At 39.5% G+C, this 22,663-nt stretch overlaps 1 protein-coding gene across 1 annotated transcript; it reads right to left on the bottom strand.

The window, feature by feature from the left end:
- Window positions 1-2,257: 2,257 nt before the first annotated feature.
- Window positions 2,258-18,862, bottom strand: LOC139419261 (NHERF family PDZ scaffold protein 4b). The gene is given in 15 exon segments (XM_071169215.1): window positions 2,258-2,293; window positions 2,389-2,601; window positions 3,330-3,415; window positions 4,384-4,484; window positions 4,578-4,725; window positions 5,313-5,344; window positions 5,346-5,506; window positions 5,734-5,870; window positions 5,999-6,121; window positions 6,124-6,190; window positions 13,447-13,658; window positions 13,817-13,881; window positions 14,417-14,444; window positions 18,350-18,413; window positions 18,785-18,862. Coding segments are annotated over 15 exon segments (1,551 nt in total).
- Window positions 18,863-22,663: the final 3,801 nt, after the last annotated feature.

Raw genomic sequence — 22,663 nt, 5'->3', positions numbered from 1 at the left:
GCAGATTTACGTCAAAACTGTAACTCTGGTGGAAAGCAGACTGAACCAGGTCTAGGAAAACCACCTGTGCTTAGCTCCATTCCATTCATTTTTTATCCTGAAAAACTCCCCAGTCCTTAACGATTACAAGCATAACCATAACATGATGCAGCCACCACTATGCTTGAAAATATGTAGAGTAGTACTCAGTAATGTGTGGTATTTGATTTGCCCCAAACATAACACTTTGTCTTCATGAGATTCTGTTTTCTGTAAAGGCTTCCTTATTTTCACTCCCAATTAGGTTAGTATTGTGGAGTAACTACAACATTGTTGATCCATCCTCAGTTTTCTCCTATCACAGCCATTAAATTCTGTAACTATTTTAAAGTCACAAATTTATGAAATCCCTAAGTGGTTTCCTTCCTTTTCGGCAACTGATTTACAAAGGACGCATGTATCTTTGCAGTGATTGGGTGTATTGATACACCATCCAAAGTGTAATGAAAACTTTCATCATGCTCAAAATAGACATTTAATGTCTGCTTTTTTATTTACCAATAGGTGCCCTTCTTTGCGAAGCATTGGAACATCTCCCAGGTCTTTGTGGTTGAATCTGTGTTTGAAATCCACTGCTCAACTGAAGGACCTTACAGATAATTGTATGTGTGGAGTACAGAGATGAGGAAGTCATTCAAAAATCATGTTAAGAACTGTTATTGCGCACAGACTGAGTCCATGCAACTTGTTAAGCTAATCTTTGATCCTGAACTTAATTAGACTTGCAATAACAAAGGGGTTGAATACTGATTTACGCAAGACATTTCATCTTTTCATGTTTAATTAATTTGTAAAATGTAAAAAATATATAATTCTACTTTGACATTATGGGGAATTGTGTGTAGGCCAGTGACAAAAAAAATCTAGATAATTCAGGCTGTAACACAACAAAATGTTGAAAAAGTCAAGGGGTGTGAATACTTTCTGAAGACACTGTATTATGCCAATTTCCATTCTTCGTGAGAAATACAAATAATAGTGGGGGATAAAAGCATCACTTCCAATTTTGCAGTCATTATTAATTGGCAGTTTCAAGTAGCATCATATTCATCCATGTTCAATGTTGTAAAATACAGAAGTTCCAAGTTGAGGCCAAATTGCATCAACATATTCAAGTTTAAATGCATTCATCAAATAACGATAATCTAATATGATAACAATCTACCGTCAAACTACATGGATAGAGGTTACAATACCGATGTCTAACACTTTATTTAGGACCTTGTGAAGATGCTGGAAGAAACAGGTACAAAAGTCTCTATATCCACAGTAAAACGAGTCCTATATCGACATAACCTGAAAGGCCGCTCAGCAAGGAAGAAGCCACTGCTCCAAAACCGCCATAAAAAAAAGCCAGACTACGGTTTGCAACTGCACATGGGGACAAAGATCGTAGTTTTTGGACAAATGTCCTCTGGTCTGATGAAACAAAAATAGAACTGTTTGGCCATATTGACCATCGTTATGTTTGGAGGAAAAAGGGGGATTTTAATCCATGACGGCGTAGTGTGTTACTAATGGTTTTCTTTGAGACTGTGATCCCAGCTCTCTTCAGGTCATTGACCAGGTCCTGCCGTGTAGTTCTGGGCTGATCCCTCACCTTCCTCATGATCATTGATGCCCCACGATGTGAGATCTTGCATGGAGCCCCAGACCGAGGGTGATTGATCGTCATCTTGAACTTCTTCCATTTTCTAACAATTGCGCCAACAGTTGTTGCCTTCTCACCAAGCTGCTTGCCTATTGTCCTGTAGTCCATCCCAGCCTTGTGCAGGTCTACAATTTTATCCCTGATGTCCTTACACCCTCTCTGGTCTTGGCCATTGTGGAGAGGTTGGAGTCTGTTTGATTGAGTGTGTGGACAGGTGTCTTTTATGCAGGTAACGAGTTCAAACAGGTGCAGTTAATACAGGTAATGAGTGGAGAACAGGAGGGCTTCTTAAAGAAAAACTAACAGGTCTGTGAGAGACGGAATTCTTACTGGTTGGTAGGTGATCAAATACTTATGTCATGCAATAACATGCTAATTAATTACTTAAAAATCATACAATGTGATTTTCTGGATTTTTGTTTTAGATTCCGTCTCTCACAGTTGAAGTGTACCTATGATAAAAATTACAGACCTCTACATGCTTTGTAAGTAGGAAAACCTGCAAAATCGGCAGTGTATCAAATGCTTGTTCTCCCCACTGTAAATGCTTGGGTCATTTTCAGTCACTCACAGGGCAGATATGCCATCAGTTTCCTCCTCCACCTGTAACGATACAAGATCAATTAGATGTGATAATTTATTAAAGAATAATAAATACATAGGCTACAGTACAATTTCCTAAGGACATGTTCTCTCACCGTAGCCTCTACAGCAGTAAAGGGACTCTGGCTCTGTCCGAGCTTGTTGTACCCACTCTTCTCCACAACCAGAAGAGAAAAAGAATGTCCTCCCTCCTGAACCAGAACCATCACATTCTCCAGACAGTTCTCCTCCATGTTCTGTCCGTTCACCTCCATCACCACGTCCCTTACCAAAAGTCCTGCTCTACTCCCAGAGCCCCACAGCACCACCTAGAGGACCCAAAACATCTAGGTAATTTCCATATTAGAAAGCCAACTGTATCATTTCACCTCTTTAAAGGCCCAATGCAATCAAAATCGTGATTGTCCTGTGTTTTATATATATTTCCACACTAAGAGATTGGAATAATACTGGGAAATTGTGAAAATTATGATAATGCAGTTTTGGTGTAAGAAAAGACCACCCTGAATTTCTGCCTGTTTTTGTGGGATGGAGTTTTGGCCTGCCTGGCCATCACCAGGCAGTCAGTATAAGTTAATAGACCAATAACAAAGAGAATTTTAAACCTCTCTGCCATTAACAGCTAGTTTTCAGGTTACATATCCCTCCCATTAGTCTTGTCCAATTTAGGACCCTCACTCAGACCACTCCCAGACAGTCCTAGCAAAATTGTTGCTTGAGAAATTGTTCTTTGCTAAGAAGCTACTATTTTTGTTTCTTTTTGACCATATTGATAGAATAAGATAACTGTAAGGTACCTCATTTCTATCCAGAAATTATTTGATATTGACATCAAAACAGCTGCATTGGCCCTTTTTACCTTACATTGGGCCTTTTTTTACCTTACATTTAATGAGAAATATAATTATTCTCAGCTCTTTGTAAGTAGAATAATTCAGTGCAATCTCTGGTTTGAGAGAAAAATGTCAAATTCACTTGTGATCCTTGAGCTGCCCACTAGTTAGTGTGTGTCCATGAGTGTCCTATGGTGCCCTACCTGGCTTACAAAGATTCCAGGGGTGTCCTGGACACAGCCCAAGTTAATGCCGAAACCCAGAGGTCCTTTCTGGAGAACACAAAGGACTAGGCACAGTGGGCAGCACTACTGGTTCTTCCTTTGGAACCTCCACTACAACTCGGAGTGGTGGTGGGACTAGGTTCTCATTTTCCTTTACCTTTTCAACTGCATTACTCCCACAGAAGAGCAGATGGGATAGATCCAACTGAATGGAGTAAAATAGGGTACATAACAAAGAGAACCATATTAACTCATTAGATGTACTTTATATGTTAAATGCCTGCTTACTCTGGTTATAATTTAAACTGAAACCTTTTAGTCAAGGATGTTTATTAAGCCCTACCACACAAACACTAGCAATGGTCATCAAAGTTGTTACACGTTTTTAAAAACAATTCTAATAAATGCAACAGTTGGACAATGGAAGACATTCCAAACTTTTAGACATTTTATAATCCATCATATATTGACTGAATTACAGCAAATAAATAATTTTACTGGCACAGACTAATAATGAATGGAGTTCAGGGATTTTGGTGGGAATTCAGGTATTCAATTTATTGTAACATGTAACTTATTTTTAAATGTAACTTATTTTTTAAAATGTAACATCTAATTTGTCAACATTTAAACTGTAATACATTTTTTTTCTTCAATTACACAAACAATGAACACCCATCAAATTAAAGTTATTCTCTATTTTGAGATGTAAGTGATCGAGACAGTGCTTAAAATCCAAGACTAATATTTAGCATTCTTGAAAGACAATGTATTCCATTGAGCACATTTCAGCCATTACCAGGATGTGTTTGACAGGTCATCACAAACATTTCCGCGGCCGTAACGTTAACGGAAAAACAACAGGCACAAGCAAGAGTATGAAAGAGTCGCAGGAGTAAAATGAAAGCAATCAATCCAGCAAGATTTAAGTGACAAGTGGATTTTGCACCCCTCAAACACAGGAAATTGATGTCTGAAAAAGACAGATCCTCAAATGGGCGGGGTATGCACATTGCTACAAACACACACACACTTGGGATGACTGTGGTCCCAGCTACCTGCGTGTAAAACTCTTGGCCACGGGCTGTGATGGCAGGGGTCAATATTTTCTGCAGGCAGTTTCCTCTCCAATTTCTTACAAAGCAAAATTGTACTAGAATAAGGCTTTAGTGTGCTTAATTCCAAGAAAAGAGCTGTGACTGTTTCATTCCTTTTTGTTTACTTTACTGTTGGCAACTCTTCCGTACTCTGTCCACTATGTCCTCATGGCCCAGTGACTCCACTGCCTCTCCATTGATCTCAAGTAGCAGGTCTCCTTCCTCAATGCCTGCCATCTCAGCCGTGCTGCCTTGGTCTACCTCACGCATTACGTGGGCTAAAGAAGGAAAGCATTTCACACACATACACTGATGGTTACAATCTGGATTATAGATATACACTACCGTTCAAAAGTCAGTTTTATTGCTTCATTAAGATTTCAGCTGTGCTAACATAATTGCAAAATGGTTTTCTAATGATCCTTTTAAAATGGTAAACTTGGATTAGCTAACACAACATGCCATTGGAACACAGGAGTGATGGTTGCTGATAATGGGCCTCTGTATGGCTATGTAGATATTCCATAATAACTACAATAGTCGATATTATGGAATATCTACATAGGCTACAATAGTAATTTACAACATTAACAGTGTCTACACTGTATTTCTGATCAATTTGATGTTCTTTTAATGGACAAAAAATATGCTTTTCTTTCAAAAACAAGGACATTTTTAAGTGACCCCAAACTTTTGAATGGTAGTGTAAGTGTATGGGTTTGTGAATGTGTGCCGTGCATGTGTGTGTGTGTGTGTGTGTCTTGTTTTTACCCTATAGTTTTTGCTATTGCTTGTGTCAAAGCTATTTCCTGCATATGGTATGCATAGTTGAGTTTGTTTGTACATGTATCATCATCCCTCTGACCTTTGCATCCTGACGGTGTCATCTCCTCTCTGACCCTTGGGTCCAGGGACCAGCTGGAGTTTCCTGGGTGAATGTGGCAGGTTGTGGTGGGAACCAGCCAGGGTGGGAAGGATAGGCATCCGCCAACGGGCATAGCTCTGCTCACTCTCACTGTCAATCACCAGGATGGTCATGTGGTCCCTGCACTTCTTCACCTGCACACAATACATGGACAAGCTGTATCAGGCCGGTCATGTTCATTAGGCACCAAACGGAAGAAAAGGGCTTGAAACAGGGAGTGACTATCTGGACTTGTCCAATAAGAAACATTGGTTTTCATTTTCCATTTCAAAATGTTTTGATGCCCTAATGAATGTGACCCAGATTGCTCAAAGGCTGGTCCATACAGTGAAGGGAGGTCTGTCTGTCCAAGTCCACCTACCATCTTGCTGAGAACAGAGTTTGTGAGCTCTGACACTGTGTTGCCATCGATCCACAGCAGGCGGTCTCCCCTACACACCCCCGCTCTCTCGGCTGGACCCCCGCTCACCAGGCTCACTGAGATCCGGCCCTTCTCCCCTAAAGGCGGTTCACATGTCATGACACAAAGTCAACAATCATTCTACGACCAACCAATCAACTCTGATTCTGATTCATTCATAATTTCAAATTTGTATCAATGTCCTCTCAGCTGCAGTCTCACATACCTTCCACAAGCAGGAAGTTGACTCCAAAGCCTGAAGCTGTATCTCTGACGATGTGGCAAAGCCGGGGCGGGCTGCAGTCCCCGCCTCTGTGTTCTCTGGCTATGGCCTGGAGATCATGACCCTGTCGTACTCCTTTCCATCCAACACCAGTAGACACAGCTGGCGCCCACTAAGCTTCATACGCATGGCCACCTGACTCACACAAAGAGACAGAGACAGGGGGTATCATAACTATTCACCTCTCTTCACATTTTATTGTGTTACAGAGTGCATTAAAATGGATTTAGTTGTAATTTTTTCATCAACCATCTACACAAAACACTGTAATGTCAAAGTGGAAGATTTATTTTTCTTTTTTTAAAGATGAATGAAAGATAAAACACTAACATAACTTGATTTGATGAAGTATTCACCCTCCTGATTCAATACATGTTAGAAACACATTTGGCAACGATTACTGCGCTGACTCTTCTTGGGTAAGTCTATAAGAGCTTTGTCCACTATCGACATATCTATTTATTATTGCCATCGAAATGTTAGCTGTTAAAATTAGATCAAACAATAATATTAAGGGATTAGATATCCTTGGCTTAAAAATGAAGGCGTCATTGTACACTGAAGATTCATGTTTTCTTTTAAAACCACAATTAGAGTCTCTCCACGGCCTCATAGAGGAGATACTTTTGCTATCCTCTCTGGATTAAATCCGAATTATGATAAGTGTACTATATTACATATTGGATCACAAAAAAAATGCACATTTTACATTACCGTGTAGTTTACCAATTAAATGGTCTGACGGAGATGTGGACATACTCGGTATACAAATCCCAAAATAAAGAAATGATCTCACTCCAATAAATGTTTATAGAAAGTTAGCAAAAATAGATAAGATCTTGCTACCATGGAAAGGAAAATACCTGTCTATTTGAGGAAAAATCACCCTGATTAACTCTTTAGTCATATCAATTTACCTGCTTTTTAAATTATATGAACAAAAAATATTACATTTTATTTGGAACGGCAAGCCAGACAAAATTATATAACGAATATGAATTCGGAGGGCAGAAATGATTAAATATTAAAGCATTAGACCTCTCACTAAAGACATCAGTCATACAAAAGTTATACTTAAATCCAAACTGGTTCTCTAGTAAATTGGTAGGAATGTCTCATCCTATGTTCAAGAATGGACTTTTTCCTTTTATTCAGATTACACCTGCACACTTTCAGTTGTTTGAAAATGTTTTTTTTTTTTTAAACAAGCATTAGAAAGTTGGTTGCAATTTCAGTTTAATCCACCTGAAAAGACAGCACAAATAATACAACAAATATTGTGGTTAAACTCAATTATACTAACTGATAAAAAAAAAAAAAACATTCGAAGTAATGTTTTAAAAAGGTATAATTTTAGTGAATGATATCATAAATTGGACTGGTGGATTTATGTCACACATGCAGCTAAGACAGACATATGGAAATGTCTGCTCTTACCTTAAAATTACAACCAATTAATTGCAGCATTACCACATAAATGGAAGAGGCAAGTAGAAGGGGAAAAAAGTAAGGAACTTGTATGTTGGCCCTGTATTAAAGAAAAATAAATGGTTAAAGAAAAGTGTGATAAATAAAAACATATACCAATTTCACTTAAGGACCAAAAACTGACAGCTGTGCCATATAAATTGCAAAATAGTTGGGAAGAGATTTCGATGTACACATTCCATGGCACATAATTTATGAATTGATATGTAAAACAACGGCGGATTCAAAACTTCGAATTTTTCAATTTAAATTACTATACAAAATTCTTGCAACCACCAATAGAAAGTTATACAGTGCCTTGCGAAAGTATTCGGCCCCCTTGAACTTTGCGACCTTTTGCCACATTTCAGGCTTCAAACATAAAGATATAAAACTGTATTTTTTTGTGAAGAATCAACATCAAGTGGGACAGAATCATGAAGTGGAACGACATTTATTGGATATTTCAAACTTTTTTAACAAATCAAAAACTGAAAAATTGGGTGTGCAAAATGATTTAGCCCCCTTAAGTTAATACTTTGTAGCGCCACCTTTTGCTGCGATTACAGCTGTAAGTCGCTTGGGGTATGTCTCTATCAGTTTTGCACATCGGGAGACTGAAATTTTTTCCCATTCCTCCTTGCAAAACAGCTCGAGCTCAGTGAAGTTGGATAGAGAGCATTTGTGAACAGCAGTTTTCAGTTCTTTCCACAGATTCTCGATTGGATTCAGGTCTGGACTTTGACTTGGCCATTCTAACACCTGGATATGTTTATTTTTGAACCATTCCATTGTAGATCTTGTTGGAAGACAAATCTCCGTCCCAGTCTCAGGTCTTTTGCAGACTCCATCAGGTTTTCTTCCAGAATGGTCCTGTATTTGGCTCCATCCATCTTCCCATCAATTTTAACCATCTTCCCTGTCCCTGCTGAAGAAAAGCAGGCCCAAACCATGATGCTGCCACCACCATGTTTGACAGTGGGGATGGTGTGTTCAGCTGTGTTGCTTTTACGCCAAACATAACGTTTTGCATTGTTGCCAAAAAGTTCAATTTTGGTTTCATCTGACCAGAGCACCTTCTTCCACATGTTTGGTGTGTCTCCCAGGTGGCTTGTGGCAAACTTTAAACAACACTTTTTATGGATATCTTTAAGAAATGTCTTTCTTCTTGCCACTCTTCCATAAAGGCCAGATTTGTGCAATATACGACTGATTGTTGTCCTGTGGACAGAGTCTCCCACCTCAGCTGTAGATCTCTGCAGTTCATCCAGAGTGATCATGGGCCTCTTGGCTGCATCTCTGATCAGTCTTCTCCTTGTATGAGCTGAAAGTTTAGAGGGACGGCCAGGTCTTGGTAGATTTGCAGTGGTCTGATACTCCTTCCATTTCAATATTATCGCTTGCACAGTGCTCCTTGGGATGTTTAAAGCTTGGGAAATCTTTTTGTATCCAAATCCGGCTTTAAACTTCTTCACAACAGTATCTCGGACCTGCCTGGTGTGTTCCTTGTTCTTCATGATGCTCTTTGACGGACCTCTGAGACTATCACAGTGCAGGTGCATTTATACGGAGACTTGATTACACACAGGTGGATTGTATTTATCATCATTAGTCATTTAGGTCAACATTGGATCATTCAGAGATCCTCACTGAACTTCTGGAGAGAGTTTGCTGCACTGAAAGTAAAGGGGCTGAATAATTTTGCACGCCCAATTTTTCAGTTTTTGATTTGTTAAAAAAGTTTGAAATATCCAATAAATGTCGTTCCACTTCATGATTGTGTCCCACTTGTTGTTGATTCTTCACAAAAAAATACAGTTTTATATCTTTATGTTTGAAGCCTGAAATGTGGCAAAAGGTCGCAAAGTTCAAGGGGGCCGAATACTTTTGCAAGGCACTGTATATATGGGGGATACAATCTTCCCAGCTCTGCAGATTTTGCTGTGAGGAGGCAGAGTCATTAGATCATTTATTTTGGTATTGTCCATATGTAGCTTGTTTATGGTCACAGGTCCAGGAATGGCTGAAGAATTGCAACATTTGCCTAGAACTAACGCTGCTGATAGCAATGCTGGGTGATTTGAAAAGCCATAGTCAATCAAACAATAATATAATTATTATTTTGGCAAAAATGTTTATTTTTAATTTACAATCTGTAGAAGCTATGAGAATAGAAAGGTTCAGTACTTTTGTGAAGCATCACAGTACAGCTGAAAAATATATGGCAAATAGAAATCCAAAATGGATGATGTTGAGAGATAGATGGGAGGGGTTGAAAGGAGCTGAAGGGTGGGACTAATAACACGATAACCAATGTAAAAAATACAGGGTCTGTAAAATGCATATACAGTGCCTTGCAAAAGTATTCGGCCCCCTTGAACTTTGCGACCTTTTGCCACATTTCAGGCTTCAAACATAAAGATATAAAACTGATTTTTTTTGTGAAGAATCAACAACAAGTGGGACACAATCATGAAGTGGAACGACATTTATTGGATATTTCAAACTTTTTTAACAAATCAAAAACTGAAAAATTGGGCGTGCAAAATTATTCAGCCCCTTTACTTTCAGTGCAGCAAACTCTCTCCAGAAGTTCAGTGAGGATCTCTGAAAGATCCAATGTTGACCTAAATGACTAATGATGATAAATACAATCCACCTGTGTGTAATCAAGTCTCCGTATAAATGCACCTGCACTGTGATAGTCTCAGAGGTCCGTTAAAAGCGCAGAGAGCATCATGAAGAACAAGGAACACACCAGGCAGGTCCGAGATACTGTTGTGAAGAAGTTTAAAGCCGGATTTGGATACAAAAAGATTTCCCAAGCTTTAAACATCCCAAGGAGCACTGTGCAAGCGATAATATTGAAATGGAAGGAGTATAAGACCACTGCAAATCTACCAAGACCTGGCCGTCCCTCTAAACTTTCAGCTCATACAAGGAGAAGACTGATCAGAGATGCAGCCAAGAGGCCCATGATCACTCTGGATGAACTGCAGAGATCTACAGCTGAGGTGGGAGACTCTGTCCATAGGACAACAATCAGTCGTATATTGCACAAATCTGGCCTTTATGGAAGAGTGGCAAGAAGAAAGACATTTCTTAAAGATATCCATAAAAAGTGTTGTTTAAAGTTTGCCACAAGCCACCTGGGAGACACACCAAACATGTGGAAGAAGGTGCTCTGGTCAGATGAAACCAAAATGGAACTTTTTGGCAACAATGCAAAACGTTATGTTTGGCGTAAAAGCAACACAGCTGAACACACCATCCCCACTGTCAAACATGGTGGTGGCAGCATCATGGTTTGGGCCTGCTTTTCTTCAGCAGGGACAGGGAAGATGGTTAAAATTGATGGGAAGATGGATGGAGCCAAATACAGGACCATTCTGGAAGAAAACCTGATGGAGTCTGCAAAAGACCTGAGACTGGGACGGAGATTTGTCTTCCAACAAGACAATGATCCAAAACATAAAGCAAAATCTACAATGGAATGGTTCAAAAATAAACATATCCAGGTGTTAGAATGGCCAAGTCAAAGTCCAGACCTGAATCCAATCGAGAATCTGTGGAAAGAACTGAAAACTGCTGTTCACAAATGCTCTCCATCCAACCTCACTGAGCTCGAGCTGTTTTGCAAGGAGGAATGGGAAAAAATTTCAGTCTCTCAATGTGCAAAACTGATAGAGACATACCCCAAGCGACTTACAGCTGTAATCGCAGCAAAAGGTGGCGATACAAAGTAATAACTTAAGGGGGCTGAATAATTTTGCACGCCCAATTTTTAAGTTTTTGATTTGTTAAAAAAGTTTGAAATATCCAATAAATGTCGTTCCACTTCATAATTGTGTCCCGCTTGTTGTTGATTCTTCACAAAAAAATACAGTTTTATATCTTTATGTTTGAAGCCTGAAATGTGGCAAAAGGTCGCAAAGTTCAAGGGGGCCGAATACTTTCGCAAGGCACTGTAGGTTCAGAAATGTTCTGAAATAGCACAGTTACAAATAGAAATCAAACTGGATGGACATCAGAAATAGAGGAAGGACTAAAAACAAAACAAATATAACTAATGTAAAATAGATTGTGTCTGTAAAATGTGTATAAGATATATAAACTGAAGGTAGAAGCCTTTATTAGTTTTTAAAAGTGTTTATTAGTTTACTCCAATTAGGGGAAGGGTGGTAGGGTTTGCGGGGAATAATAAAGGTATATTGTTTAAAAAGTATGTATATAGGTATGTGTATGTATGTATATATGTGTATATGTATGCATATGTATGTGGATATATATATTTATATATATATAATATATATATATCTTTACCCCAAAAATATATGGGAGATTGGAAATGATGCAGACAATTACATTGATGGAAGCATCAATCTTTCGGCAATTTTAAGCTCATTCACCCCTTAAATTATTATTATTTTTATTTTAAAAAAGAGCTTTGCACACATGGATTGTTTTAAAAATTCTTAATGCTCTGTCAAGGTGTTAGGGATCATGGCTAGACAGCAATTTTCAAGTCTTGCCATAGATTTTCAAACAGATTTAAATCAAAACTGTAACTTGGCCACTCAGAAAGTTCCTGACACTAACATTCACTGTTTTTTTATGGTAAGCAACTACAGTGTAGATTTGGCATTGTGTTATAGGTTATTATCCTACTGAAAGGAGGAATGCTCTCCCAGTCTCTGGTGTAAAGCAGACTGAATCATGTTTTCTTCTAGGATTTTGACTGTCCTTAGCTCCATGTTTCTTTTTATGCTAAAAAACTCCCAAGTCTTTGCCGATATCAAGCATATCCATACCATGATGCAGCCACCAGCATGCTTGAAAATAAGGAGGCAATTACTCAGTCATGTGTTGTGTGGGATTATCCCCAAACGTAAGGTTTTGCATTTAGGCCAAAAAGTGTATACCTGTGTCGTGTTTTTTGCAGTATTACTTTAGTGCCTTGTTTCATTCAGGATGCATGTTTTGGGGCTATTTTTATTCTGTATATTTGTATTCTTCTTTTCACTCTGTCATTTGGGTCATTATTGTGGATTCACTACAATGTTGTTGATCCATCCTCGGTTTTTTCCCATCACAGCCATAGAACGCTGTAGTTGTTTTAAAATCACCAATGGCCTCATGCTGACCATCCATGAGCAGTTTCCTTCCTGTCAAGCAGCTCAGTTCAGAAGGACGACTATATCTTTAATGTATCCAGGTGGTTTAACTTGACCATGCATAAAGTGATATTCAATGTCTGATTTGTTATTGATACCAATCAACCAATCACTGCCCTTTATGAAGATTTCAAAAAGCTCCTGGTAGCTGAATCTGTGCTTTAAATTCAATAATTGACCGAGGGACCTTACAAATGTTGAATGTTATGGGGGACAGAGGAAGGGGTAGTCATAAAAAATCATGTCAAACCCGATTATTTCACACAGACTGAGTCCATGTAACGTATTATAGGATTTGTTAAACCAAATTCTATTCCTAAACTAATTTAGGCTTGCCTAAACAAAGGGGGCGAATACTTGTGCAATTAATATATTTTAGTTATTTACTGTCCTTTTTATTAATTTGTACAAATTTGTAGAATTTTCTTTTCACTTTGACATTATGGAGTATTTTGTGTAGATCAATGACCAAAAAAAATCAAAATTACATATATTTCAATCCTTCTGTAAGGCAACAAAATGTGAGAAAATCCAAGCGGGGTGAATACTTATGATACCCACTGTACAAGTTAGAATGTTATGTTCAGTCTATGTGCCTTTTTGGCCAAGTCTCTCTTGAAAAATAGGTATTTTGACAACAATGGTAAACCTGTTAAAATCAGGGTAAAATAAAAGCAAAACTGTGTATAATGACCAATATTTTAGGTTAAATCCTACTTAAAAGTTGCTATAGGTCATCGGCCATCTGACCTTTGGGTGTATCATGTCATCCACAAAGCCCGCATTGACCTCCAGAAGTCGATCCCCGTCTCTGAGACCGCCGCGCTCCACCACCCCGCATTGCGTCACATGTCTGATCACACGACCAAGGCAGCCCTTCTCCACACGCAGGTGGAAGCTGAAGGACTCACCCTCTTCACGTTTAAGAATGCAGAGACGCAGTGTGGGTCTCAAGCAAGGCTCTACAGGGGACAGTTATATAGGAGAAGGAACAGTGAACATACATTTAAAGTCTATAGTCTAAAGTCAAAGTCTATCGTATATCATCTTTTTCCCCAAAAATTCAGAAAAGGTGAAAGAATTGAGGTGTGTAATGACAAACACTAAAGGGGTAGCTTACCTGCATCATCTGAGATGACCATTGCTGGGTTGTCTATTCCCTCCTTAGGATTGAAGGTGAATTTCCTTTGACATAAAAGATAATAATTGTATTTTTCAGAATTGAGCGATCAAGTTGCAAATCACCACTTCACGAGCCATTGAGTGAAATTTCAGCAGTACAGTATATGGCCCCATTACGTAAGTGCAATCTGTGACCATTTATCTGCGCTTGTGAAGGCTTGAGGCCAAAGTCATAAAGCTCTCAGTGTCAGAGAGAGAGAGAGAGAGAGAGAGAGAGAGAAACAGAGAGAGAGAGTCAGAGGGAGTGTGAGAGAGAGAACAATCTTAAAAGTCAGCAAATCCAGGCTCAGAGTTTAATGTGTTGCTGTGTTTCCACGGGTCTTCAGGGACAGACTGTGCAGAACAGCACTATGAACTGCTATTAAACCTAGTTTCTATTCAGCCAAATAAGTAAACTCATGAGTAACATAAACTTGAATGTTTCCAATTCAACTGATCACTTGCTTAGGCCAACACATGTATTTATTCACATGCAAAAACTGTGGAATATTGGAAAACACTAAGGGTAGATTGTGAGGAGGAAAGGAACAAAACTTACTCTGTTAGCTCTATGACCTCCAGAAGACCTGAAAGAGAACATCACCACACAGCAGTCAGTTTAATAGTTTATAGCAATTGTTGATCTCGTCAGTGTGAGGCCAGCCACAATAAGTACGTTTCTTTATGTGAATCTGAAGACAAAATAAATTTGGTCAACCTTAACCTTGCAAAAAACAAAAAATCAGTGAATCCTAATTACCTACTTTTCCTGACTTCCATTTACATATTTCAAACTGGTTGATCTGGTGTCTACCCACTGGGCACACACTGGTTGAATCAATGTTGTTTCAACGTAATTTGTCAACTTATTATGATGTGGAATCAATGTGGAAAATACATTGGATTTGATCCACAGGATTATGTCATCATTGTAACCAAATTTTAACCAAATTTTCAACATAGACAAACCTTGTATAAAACATGTTGAAATTGTACCTTTAAAACAATGTCAGATCTTCAACATTATATCCACTATCAGAACAAAAAACAATAGGCTGGACAGCACCTCCTACTAGAGAATTGATCTACCTACAGCTACCCTTTTGTCTATTTATGTCACTGACTATTACCAATGTGCTATCGTGAGAATGAGTGTTGAGAGGTCTGCACTTAAAAACAAAATAGATTATTTGTTGCTATCAACATCATTACAAAAGGTAGGTTTAACAGAGAAAATTAAATGTGACCATACTTCATCACTCATACATCATCAATGATGCTATTTAGGCCTTAAATAGCATTGCAAAGTCATCGACAGATATTGTTTCAATTCAACCCAGAATTAAACTAAAAATAGACAATAGACGCACATAAATATGTTGGTCACAATTTGATGTTTTGAGAAATATATCTTTTTTTTTTCTATCTATTATGTTTTTGTATTGGTTGTGTTTTTTTGTGTGTTTTTTTCTTCAGATACCTCCAATGGGAACAATGTCATCCAGTGTGTATCACTAGGGAGAGCTGCAGGGGAATTAGGGTTTAGAGTACCCTCTACAGCAGGGGTGTCAAAGTCAAATGGACGGAGGGCCAAATAAAAAAATCAGCTACAAGACGAGGGCCGGACTGTTCGAATGTTCATTGAAAAATTTTTAAATGACGCATATAGTCTAGTGAACCTAATTGAACCTACTGAAAACCTAACAAATATATTACAATATGATCAGATAAATAAAGCAATATTTTCTTATGGCTCTGTCAGTAATCTTTAATTTTCAACAGACACAAAAGACAAATTTCCTTTATATAAATATCCCCATAACATGAACATTAAATGAAAGAAACCGGTATTCAAGGCACCATCAGTAGACTATATTTTCTATTTTAGCAAAAGTGGGCTAAATTTACTTCAAAGAAAAAACAATAATAGCAATTTTCTATCATCCACTCAACTGAAATATTTTTAAAATATAATTGGATTGAAATACAAAAAAATAAAGTGCAAAAATCTATTAATCAAAAACAACACTTTGTTTAAGGAGAAGTAACATGCAGTGAAAACAAATATTAAATTTTAACTTTTAAACTTGAACTGAGTAAAAACTCTAAATATGTGATTGCACAGTAATGTTCACTTGTTTGAGGTTGAGGGTGATACTTGGTGGTGTCCCATCTTTTCCACAAGTTCATCAATGTTCGGGGTAAGGCTCTGAGCTGAAGAAATCCTCAGAATTGAGTGGAGGTGTTCAGCAGTAAGTCGACTTCTGTGTGATGTTTTGTTCAGGTTCATCAAAGAAAACAGTTGTTCACACAGGTATGTGCTGCCAAACATAGACAACGTTTGAGCAGCCTGGATGCGCAGCTGGGGCATTGTGCCGGGGAGGAAACGGGCGAACTCTGCAGCACCCACTGCCGCATATTTTGCCCTCAGTGCATCATTGCATTGGAGGTCAATCAACTCCATTTGGAGGTTTGGTGGTGAGCTTTCCACGTCAACAGCAAATGGGTTACCGAGCAGTTCCAACCTGCTTTTTTGTGCTTCAAAGTCAGCAAATCGGCGTCGAAAGTCAGCGGCAAGCATACCTATTTTATCAGCCAACTGTGTGCTCGGGAACGCACTGGTAGAGAGCTTCTCTTTCATGGTCTGGCAGCTGGGAAAGTGGCTCAAATTTTCTTTCCGCATCTGCGTCTCCCACAGAGTCAGTTTGGTTTTAAATGCCTTCACTGTACTGTACATATCAGAGATGACACGATCCCGACCCTGCAGCTGCAAGTTTATTGCATTCAGATGACTCGTAATGTCACACAGAAAAGCCATTTCACACAGAAACATTTCGTCTCGGAGTTGTGTTGTGTCTTTCCCTTTGCTGTCCAAGAACAGACAAATCTCCTCACGAAGCTCGAAACATCTTTGAAGCACCTTTCCCTGGCTTAGCCATCGCACCTCTGTGTGATAAGGCAAATCACCATGCTCCGTTTCTAACTCCGTCAGAAATGCCTTGAACTGGCGGTGATTCAAACCTTTGGCTCTGATAAAGTTAACTGTGCGCGTGATGATGCTCATTACATGCTCCATTTTCAAGGCTTTACCGCACAACGCTTCCTGGTGTATGATACAATGATAAGCTGTCAGCTCACCTGTCGCGTTTTCCTCTTGCATCTTTTCCCGTATCTTCGCCACCAGTCCGCTCCTGTGTCCACACATCGCAGGTGCTCCGTCGGTTGTCAAACCCACGAGTTTTTCCCAAGGCAGCTCCATCTCATTTACACATCTTGACACCTCTTCATACAAATCATGCCCCGTAGTTGTGCCATGCATAGGACGTAAAGCCAAAAACTCCTCTGTCACGCTTAGGTTGGAGTCCACTCCGCGGATGAAAATTGACAACTGGGCAATGTCAGAAATGTCGGTGCTCTCATCCACAGCCAAGGAATATGCAATAAAATCTTTTCCCTTTTTCACAAGCTGCTCTTTTAGATTGATGGACAACTGGTCTACTCTCTCGGCAATGGTGTTTCTGCTCAGACTCACATTTAAAAAGAGTTGCCTTTTTTCTGGGCAAACTTCGTCACAAACTTTAATCATGCAGTTTTTGATGAAATCCCCCTCCGTAAATGGCCGGGCTGATTTAGCGATCTCTTCTGCCAAAATAAAACTGGCCTTGACAGCAGCCTGGCCTTGTGATTTGGCTTTTTTGAACAGAGCCTGTCGAGATTTGAGGCCTCGTTTTAATTCCTCTGCCTTTTGTAGCCTTTGTTCCATGTCCATATTCTTGTTTTTGTCCGCGTGTTTCGTTTCATAATGTCGTCTCAGATTATACTCTTTCAGTACCGCCACACTTTCTCCACACAGAAGACACACAGGTTTTCCAGCTACCTTCGTGAACATATACTCCGACTCCCACCTTGTTTGAAACCCCCGGTTCTCAGTATCCACCTTCCGTTTTGCCATTTTTGATGGGTATCTGAAAGTTAATTTTACTGTGATGCTGACGACTGCTGTGCCAATAAATATTGAAATGAAGCAGCCTACTGCTCGGTGCGTCACCTTTGCATTGTGGGAAATGTAGTATTGGTGCGTGTAAAAGATCTGCGGGCTGCCGGCTTGCTGCGGGCCGGTTCTAATAATAAATCAAGATCATCCCAGGGGCCGTAAAAAACCTTCTTGCGGGCCGGATGTGGCCCGCGGGCCTTGACTCTGACATATGTGCTCTACAGCAAAAAAGAGGAAGAAACTGCCTGATTGATAAACAAACTGATCTGCTTTGTCTTCTTTCACCCTGTGTAAAACAGGACTTTATTATCTGTAGTGGGATCTCATGCCTGTTACAGATTCTTGGGTGCTTTTCTGGGATTGGCTTCACCTGCTGGAGGATGCTGATCCAGTGATACAGATATCCGGGACTGTGTGACTTGTGTAGCCGTGTGACCTGCTTGAGGGATAAAGCGAGGCCATGTCGTACGGTGCAAGGAAGGGCCTGCGTTCACTGACAGTGGAAGAACTCTATTTGATCGCCAAGGCCGTCGGCCCAGTACCAGACAAAGACCAGTCGAAGCTACAGAAGGATGACAAAGAGGGTTGTTTTAAGCATATCCCATGCTTTCATGTACAGTAAGACCTTGCTTGATTCTGAAGATGGGGGAATGGTTGAAATGTGGGTTTTGAATGATGCAATTGAACTAGCTATACAGAGTCGTAATCTTGTAACTTCACCTGATAGCCAAGTGGGTAGTGCTCTGTCTGAAAATATACCTCCTTCGCCCACCAATGCAGCTGATTTTGTTAATGTAGACAATGACACATCAGATACTGAATACCAGATAATGCTTTCTAGCTATGAGGAGCTAGGCAGGAAACTCCTCCAATGTAGAGTTCGCCCTACCACACCCACAGCTGAGAAACATAGCTCTGTACATGATAACTCACCACACAGTAGCCTTCACTCACACCGTTTAGTCTCCCTAATAGATCTTTTACATGCAGTGGAGAGAAGTCAAGATTCATGGGGGTTGAATAGGCAACCACGCATCAGACATAAGCTACAATAATGTGTGCAAACAGATAGAAGAAGGGATTTAAGAGAACTGCAGTGAAAACAGTGAGATAGTCAGAAGCGTGTTGTGGATCAAAAGGCCTGGACATTTCCAGGGACTTAGACAAACATAGCCATATTCACAGGGAGGTGAGACAACTCCTTTCTGATAGCAAAGTGTCTGACGAGTAATACTAAGGCATGTGATGAAAATAACCAGTAGCAAGAACGAGAGGCAGCATTGGCTAGGCCCGATAATCCTCCCCTAACCAATACATGCTCATAGCATACAGCTTGGTGATAGCCATAGTAATGAAAGCTGTATCAAAGGGAAGGAGGTTGCTAACCATAAACACAAGAGTAAGACCATACATCAGCTCAGTGCACAGGTTGAAGCTTTAACCAGCATGATAGACTCCCCGACACAGTCAAAACAACCAGAACATAAGTGCCAATGTTACACGAGCCAACAGTCTGGGCCCAGAAGAGAGAAACCATACGGCTCCCCCAGATATGTTGAACAGGGTGTACCGAACTGTGACCACTGTTTCTTCTGTGGTGAGGAAGGACATAGAGCAGTAGGCTGTCTAAAGAGACTTAAGCGCTTGGGAAAAGGGAGCCGGTCACTGGGCAGGAACAACCAGTGATTGAGCCGCAGCTACAGTCCCAACCAGGTGGTTTCACAGGGTGGCGACCTCAAAGTATAAATCGCAGGAGTTCGGTCTCACAACGTGAATCCTCCAAGACATCTGGTGTAAAGAAAAGAGGCAGGACGGGAGGTGTATACTCACAAGGCCAGCCATCCGCAGAACATGACAAAGTGGCCCAGCTGATAGGAAAGAAATTCCTGCTCAGATGTAACATGTATGGCTTGGCAGTAAGCGGCCCAAGTGAGCATCTTAGGCCATGCCTGTAAATAGTACAGTGGCTTGTACAGTGGCGTGCGAAAGTATTCACCCCCTTGGCATTTTTCGCATTTTGTTGCCTTACAACCTGGAATTAAAATATATTTTTTTGTGGGGGTTTGTATCATTTGATTTACACAACATGCCTACCACTTTGACGATGCAAAATATGTTTTATTGTGAAACAAAAAAATTATGTCAAAGTCAATACTGTTTAGAGCCACCTTTTGCAGTAATTACAGCTGCAAGTCTCTTGGGTTATGTCTCTATAAGCTTGGTACATCTAACCACCGGATTTTTTTTTGTTGCTCATTCTTCAAGGAAAAACTGCTCCAGCTCCTTCAAGTTGGATGGGTTCCGCTGGTGTACAGCAATCTTTAAGTCATACCACAGATTCTCAATTGGATTGAGATCTGGGCTTTGACTAGGCCATTCCAAGACATTTAAATGTTTCCCCTTAAACCACTCGAGTGTTGCTTTAGCAGTATGCTTAGGGGCATTGTCCTGCTGGATGGTGAACCCCCGTCTCAGTCTCAAACTACTAGAAGACTGGAACAGGTTTCCCTCATGAATTTTCCTGTATTTAGCATAATTCCTTCAATTCTGACCAGTTTCACAGTCCCTGCAGATGAAAAACATCAGTTGTAATACAACAAAATCGGAAAAACGCAAAGGGAATTAATACTTTTGCAAGGCACTTTAATGCAAATAGTTGTGCAATTTAGTTTGTGTGTTTCTTGTTTGAAGTGCAATAGTGTAGTAATCAGGTTGTCTGATTAATAGTGTTATTCTATTTGTGTATTTGTGTGATATAGGATTTGTGCAATTTAGTTTTATTTGTGTGTTTTTTGTTAGCAATAGGGTAATAGTGTAATAATTTGATTCTCTTTTTTATTTGTATTTATAGACTACATTTTGTTTTTATTTGTCTTTGTTACTACTTTTTAAAATGTAAGTCTTATTTTTGTATATATTTTTATGTTGATATAGTTTTAAATGTTATGATTATTATTTTTTTGGTGGGGGGCGCTGAAGAGGGGATTCGCCCAGGGAGCCATACAAGCTAGAACTGCCACTACTCCACTACCACATATCTACAATACAAAATCCATGTGTACGTGTGTATAGAATGTGTGTGTTATTATGTGTATGTGTTGTGGTGTATTGAGAAATGCATTATGTGTTCATGAGTTTAGCTTTAAAATGGTTGCAAATAGCCAATGGGATTTGTATGCAGGGGTTGAGTTATTTGAATTAACAAATGACAGTTCTTGCATTGAAGTGAGTGGATTATGAGATGCATGGGCGGTTAAAGTTTAATGACGTATTGGGGACTTGGGCTGAAGACACTGTAGAGAGTGGTCGACTGGAATGTGTTAACTTAAGGAGCACATTAAATAAATCTCTTCCGTTTATTATAAGCACGCTTCGGAGTCTTCAGTAAAAGAACCCAGAATTCTAGGATGAACAACTGGTGAAATCCTCAGACTACTGATGACCAACCGAAGGAACAAGCTAAAAAGTTAGCTAGTACTAGTAAATTAGCTGGTCAGCTGGAAAGTAAAGACACGTGGACTAATGAGAGCCATGACACTTTTCAGTAGTGAGACCGGTTTGTGTTTTCAGGAGGATAACGAGAGCTTCAGCACAATTGAAAAGCAATTTTTGCTGTTTTTGGAGGCCAACAGCTGACGACCGAAGAAGAGCAGAGGTTACTCTGGGTCTTCCATTCCCATTCCATTCACTTACTTTTATAAAATTTTCCTCTGATTTGTCATCCAAAGGGTCCCAGCTATAACATGTAGTGTAGTTTTGTTAGATAAATATCCTTCTTTATATCATCCAAAGGGTAGGACCCTTCCCTTTTGATACTAATAGAGGTAATGGTACATTTCACTTTAACCTCCAGCTTTCCCCAATAACTGAATAGGCTGAGCTGAGTAAATTCTCAAAACAACATCACATGATTGCAGTTTATGCTTCTTAAATCTGCTGATCAGCTTCTCTGAGATAATAGACATTGCAGCCCCAGTATCTACCTCCATCTTTATCTTTTCCCCGTTACATCTCACCATGACCATATACGGTTTCACATACTCACGATCACTACACACTGTAAAAAGTTCTGCCTCCTCAACTTGTTCTGTCGTCCAGTAGCATGTCCCCTTAATTAGGGATAGGCGGGACGCAAATGTCTCAACTGGCCAATTGCCAGGGAAAATGCAGAGCGCCAGATTCAAATAAAATACTATAAAATTCAAACTTTCATTAAATCACACATGTAAGATACTCAATTAAAGCTACACTCGTTGTGAATCCAGCCAACATGTCAGATTTTAAAAATGCTTTTCGGCGAAAGCATAAGAAGCTATTATCTGATGATAGCACCAGCAGTAAACAAAGGGGTTAGCATATTTCAACCCTGCAGGCACTACACAAAACAATGAAATAAAATATAAAACATGCATTACCTTTGACGAGCTTCTTTTGTTGGCACTCCAATATGTCCCATAAACATCACAATTGGTCCTTTTGTTCGAATAATTCCGTCCATATATATCCAAAATGTCCATTTATAAAGTGCGTTTGATCAAGAAAAAAACAGCTTACAAAAAACACAACGTCACTACAAAATATTTCAAAAGTTGCCTATGAACTTTGCTAAAATATTTCAAACTACTTTTGTAATACAACTTTAGGTATTTTTAAACGTTAATAATCAATCAAATTGTAGACGGGGCAATCTGTGTTCAATTCAGGAATGAAAACAAACCAGCGCCACTTTTCACGTCTTGCGCAACTCTCAACTGTGCACCCAGTTCCTAGTTGGCCTACTTCTTCATTGAACAAATAACCTCAACCAAATTC

The sequence above is a fragment of the Oncorhynchus clarkii genome, chromosome 10 (assembly GCF_045791955.1).
Source record: "Oncorhynchus clarkii lewisi isolate Uvic-CL-2024 chromosome 10, UVic_Ocla_1.0, whole genome shotgun sequence".
Classification (NCBI taxonomy): Eukaryota; Metazoa; Chordata; class Actinopteri; order Salmoniformes; family Salmonidae; genus Oncorhynchus; species Oncorhynchus clarkii.
The sequence above is the reverse complement of the archived record's forward strand: the minus strand, read 5'-3'. Positions and strand labels throughout refer to the sequence as shown.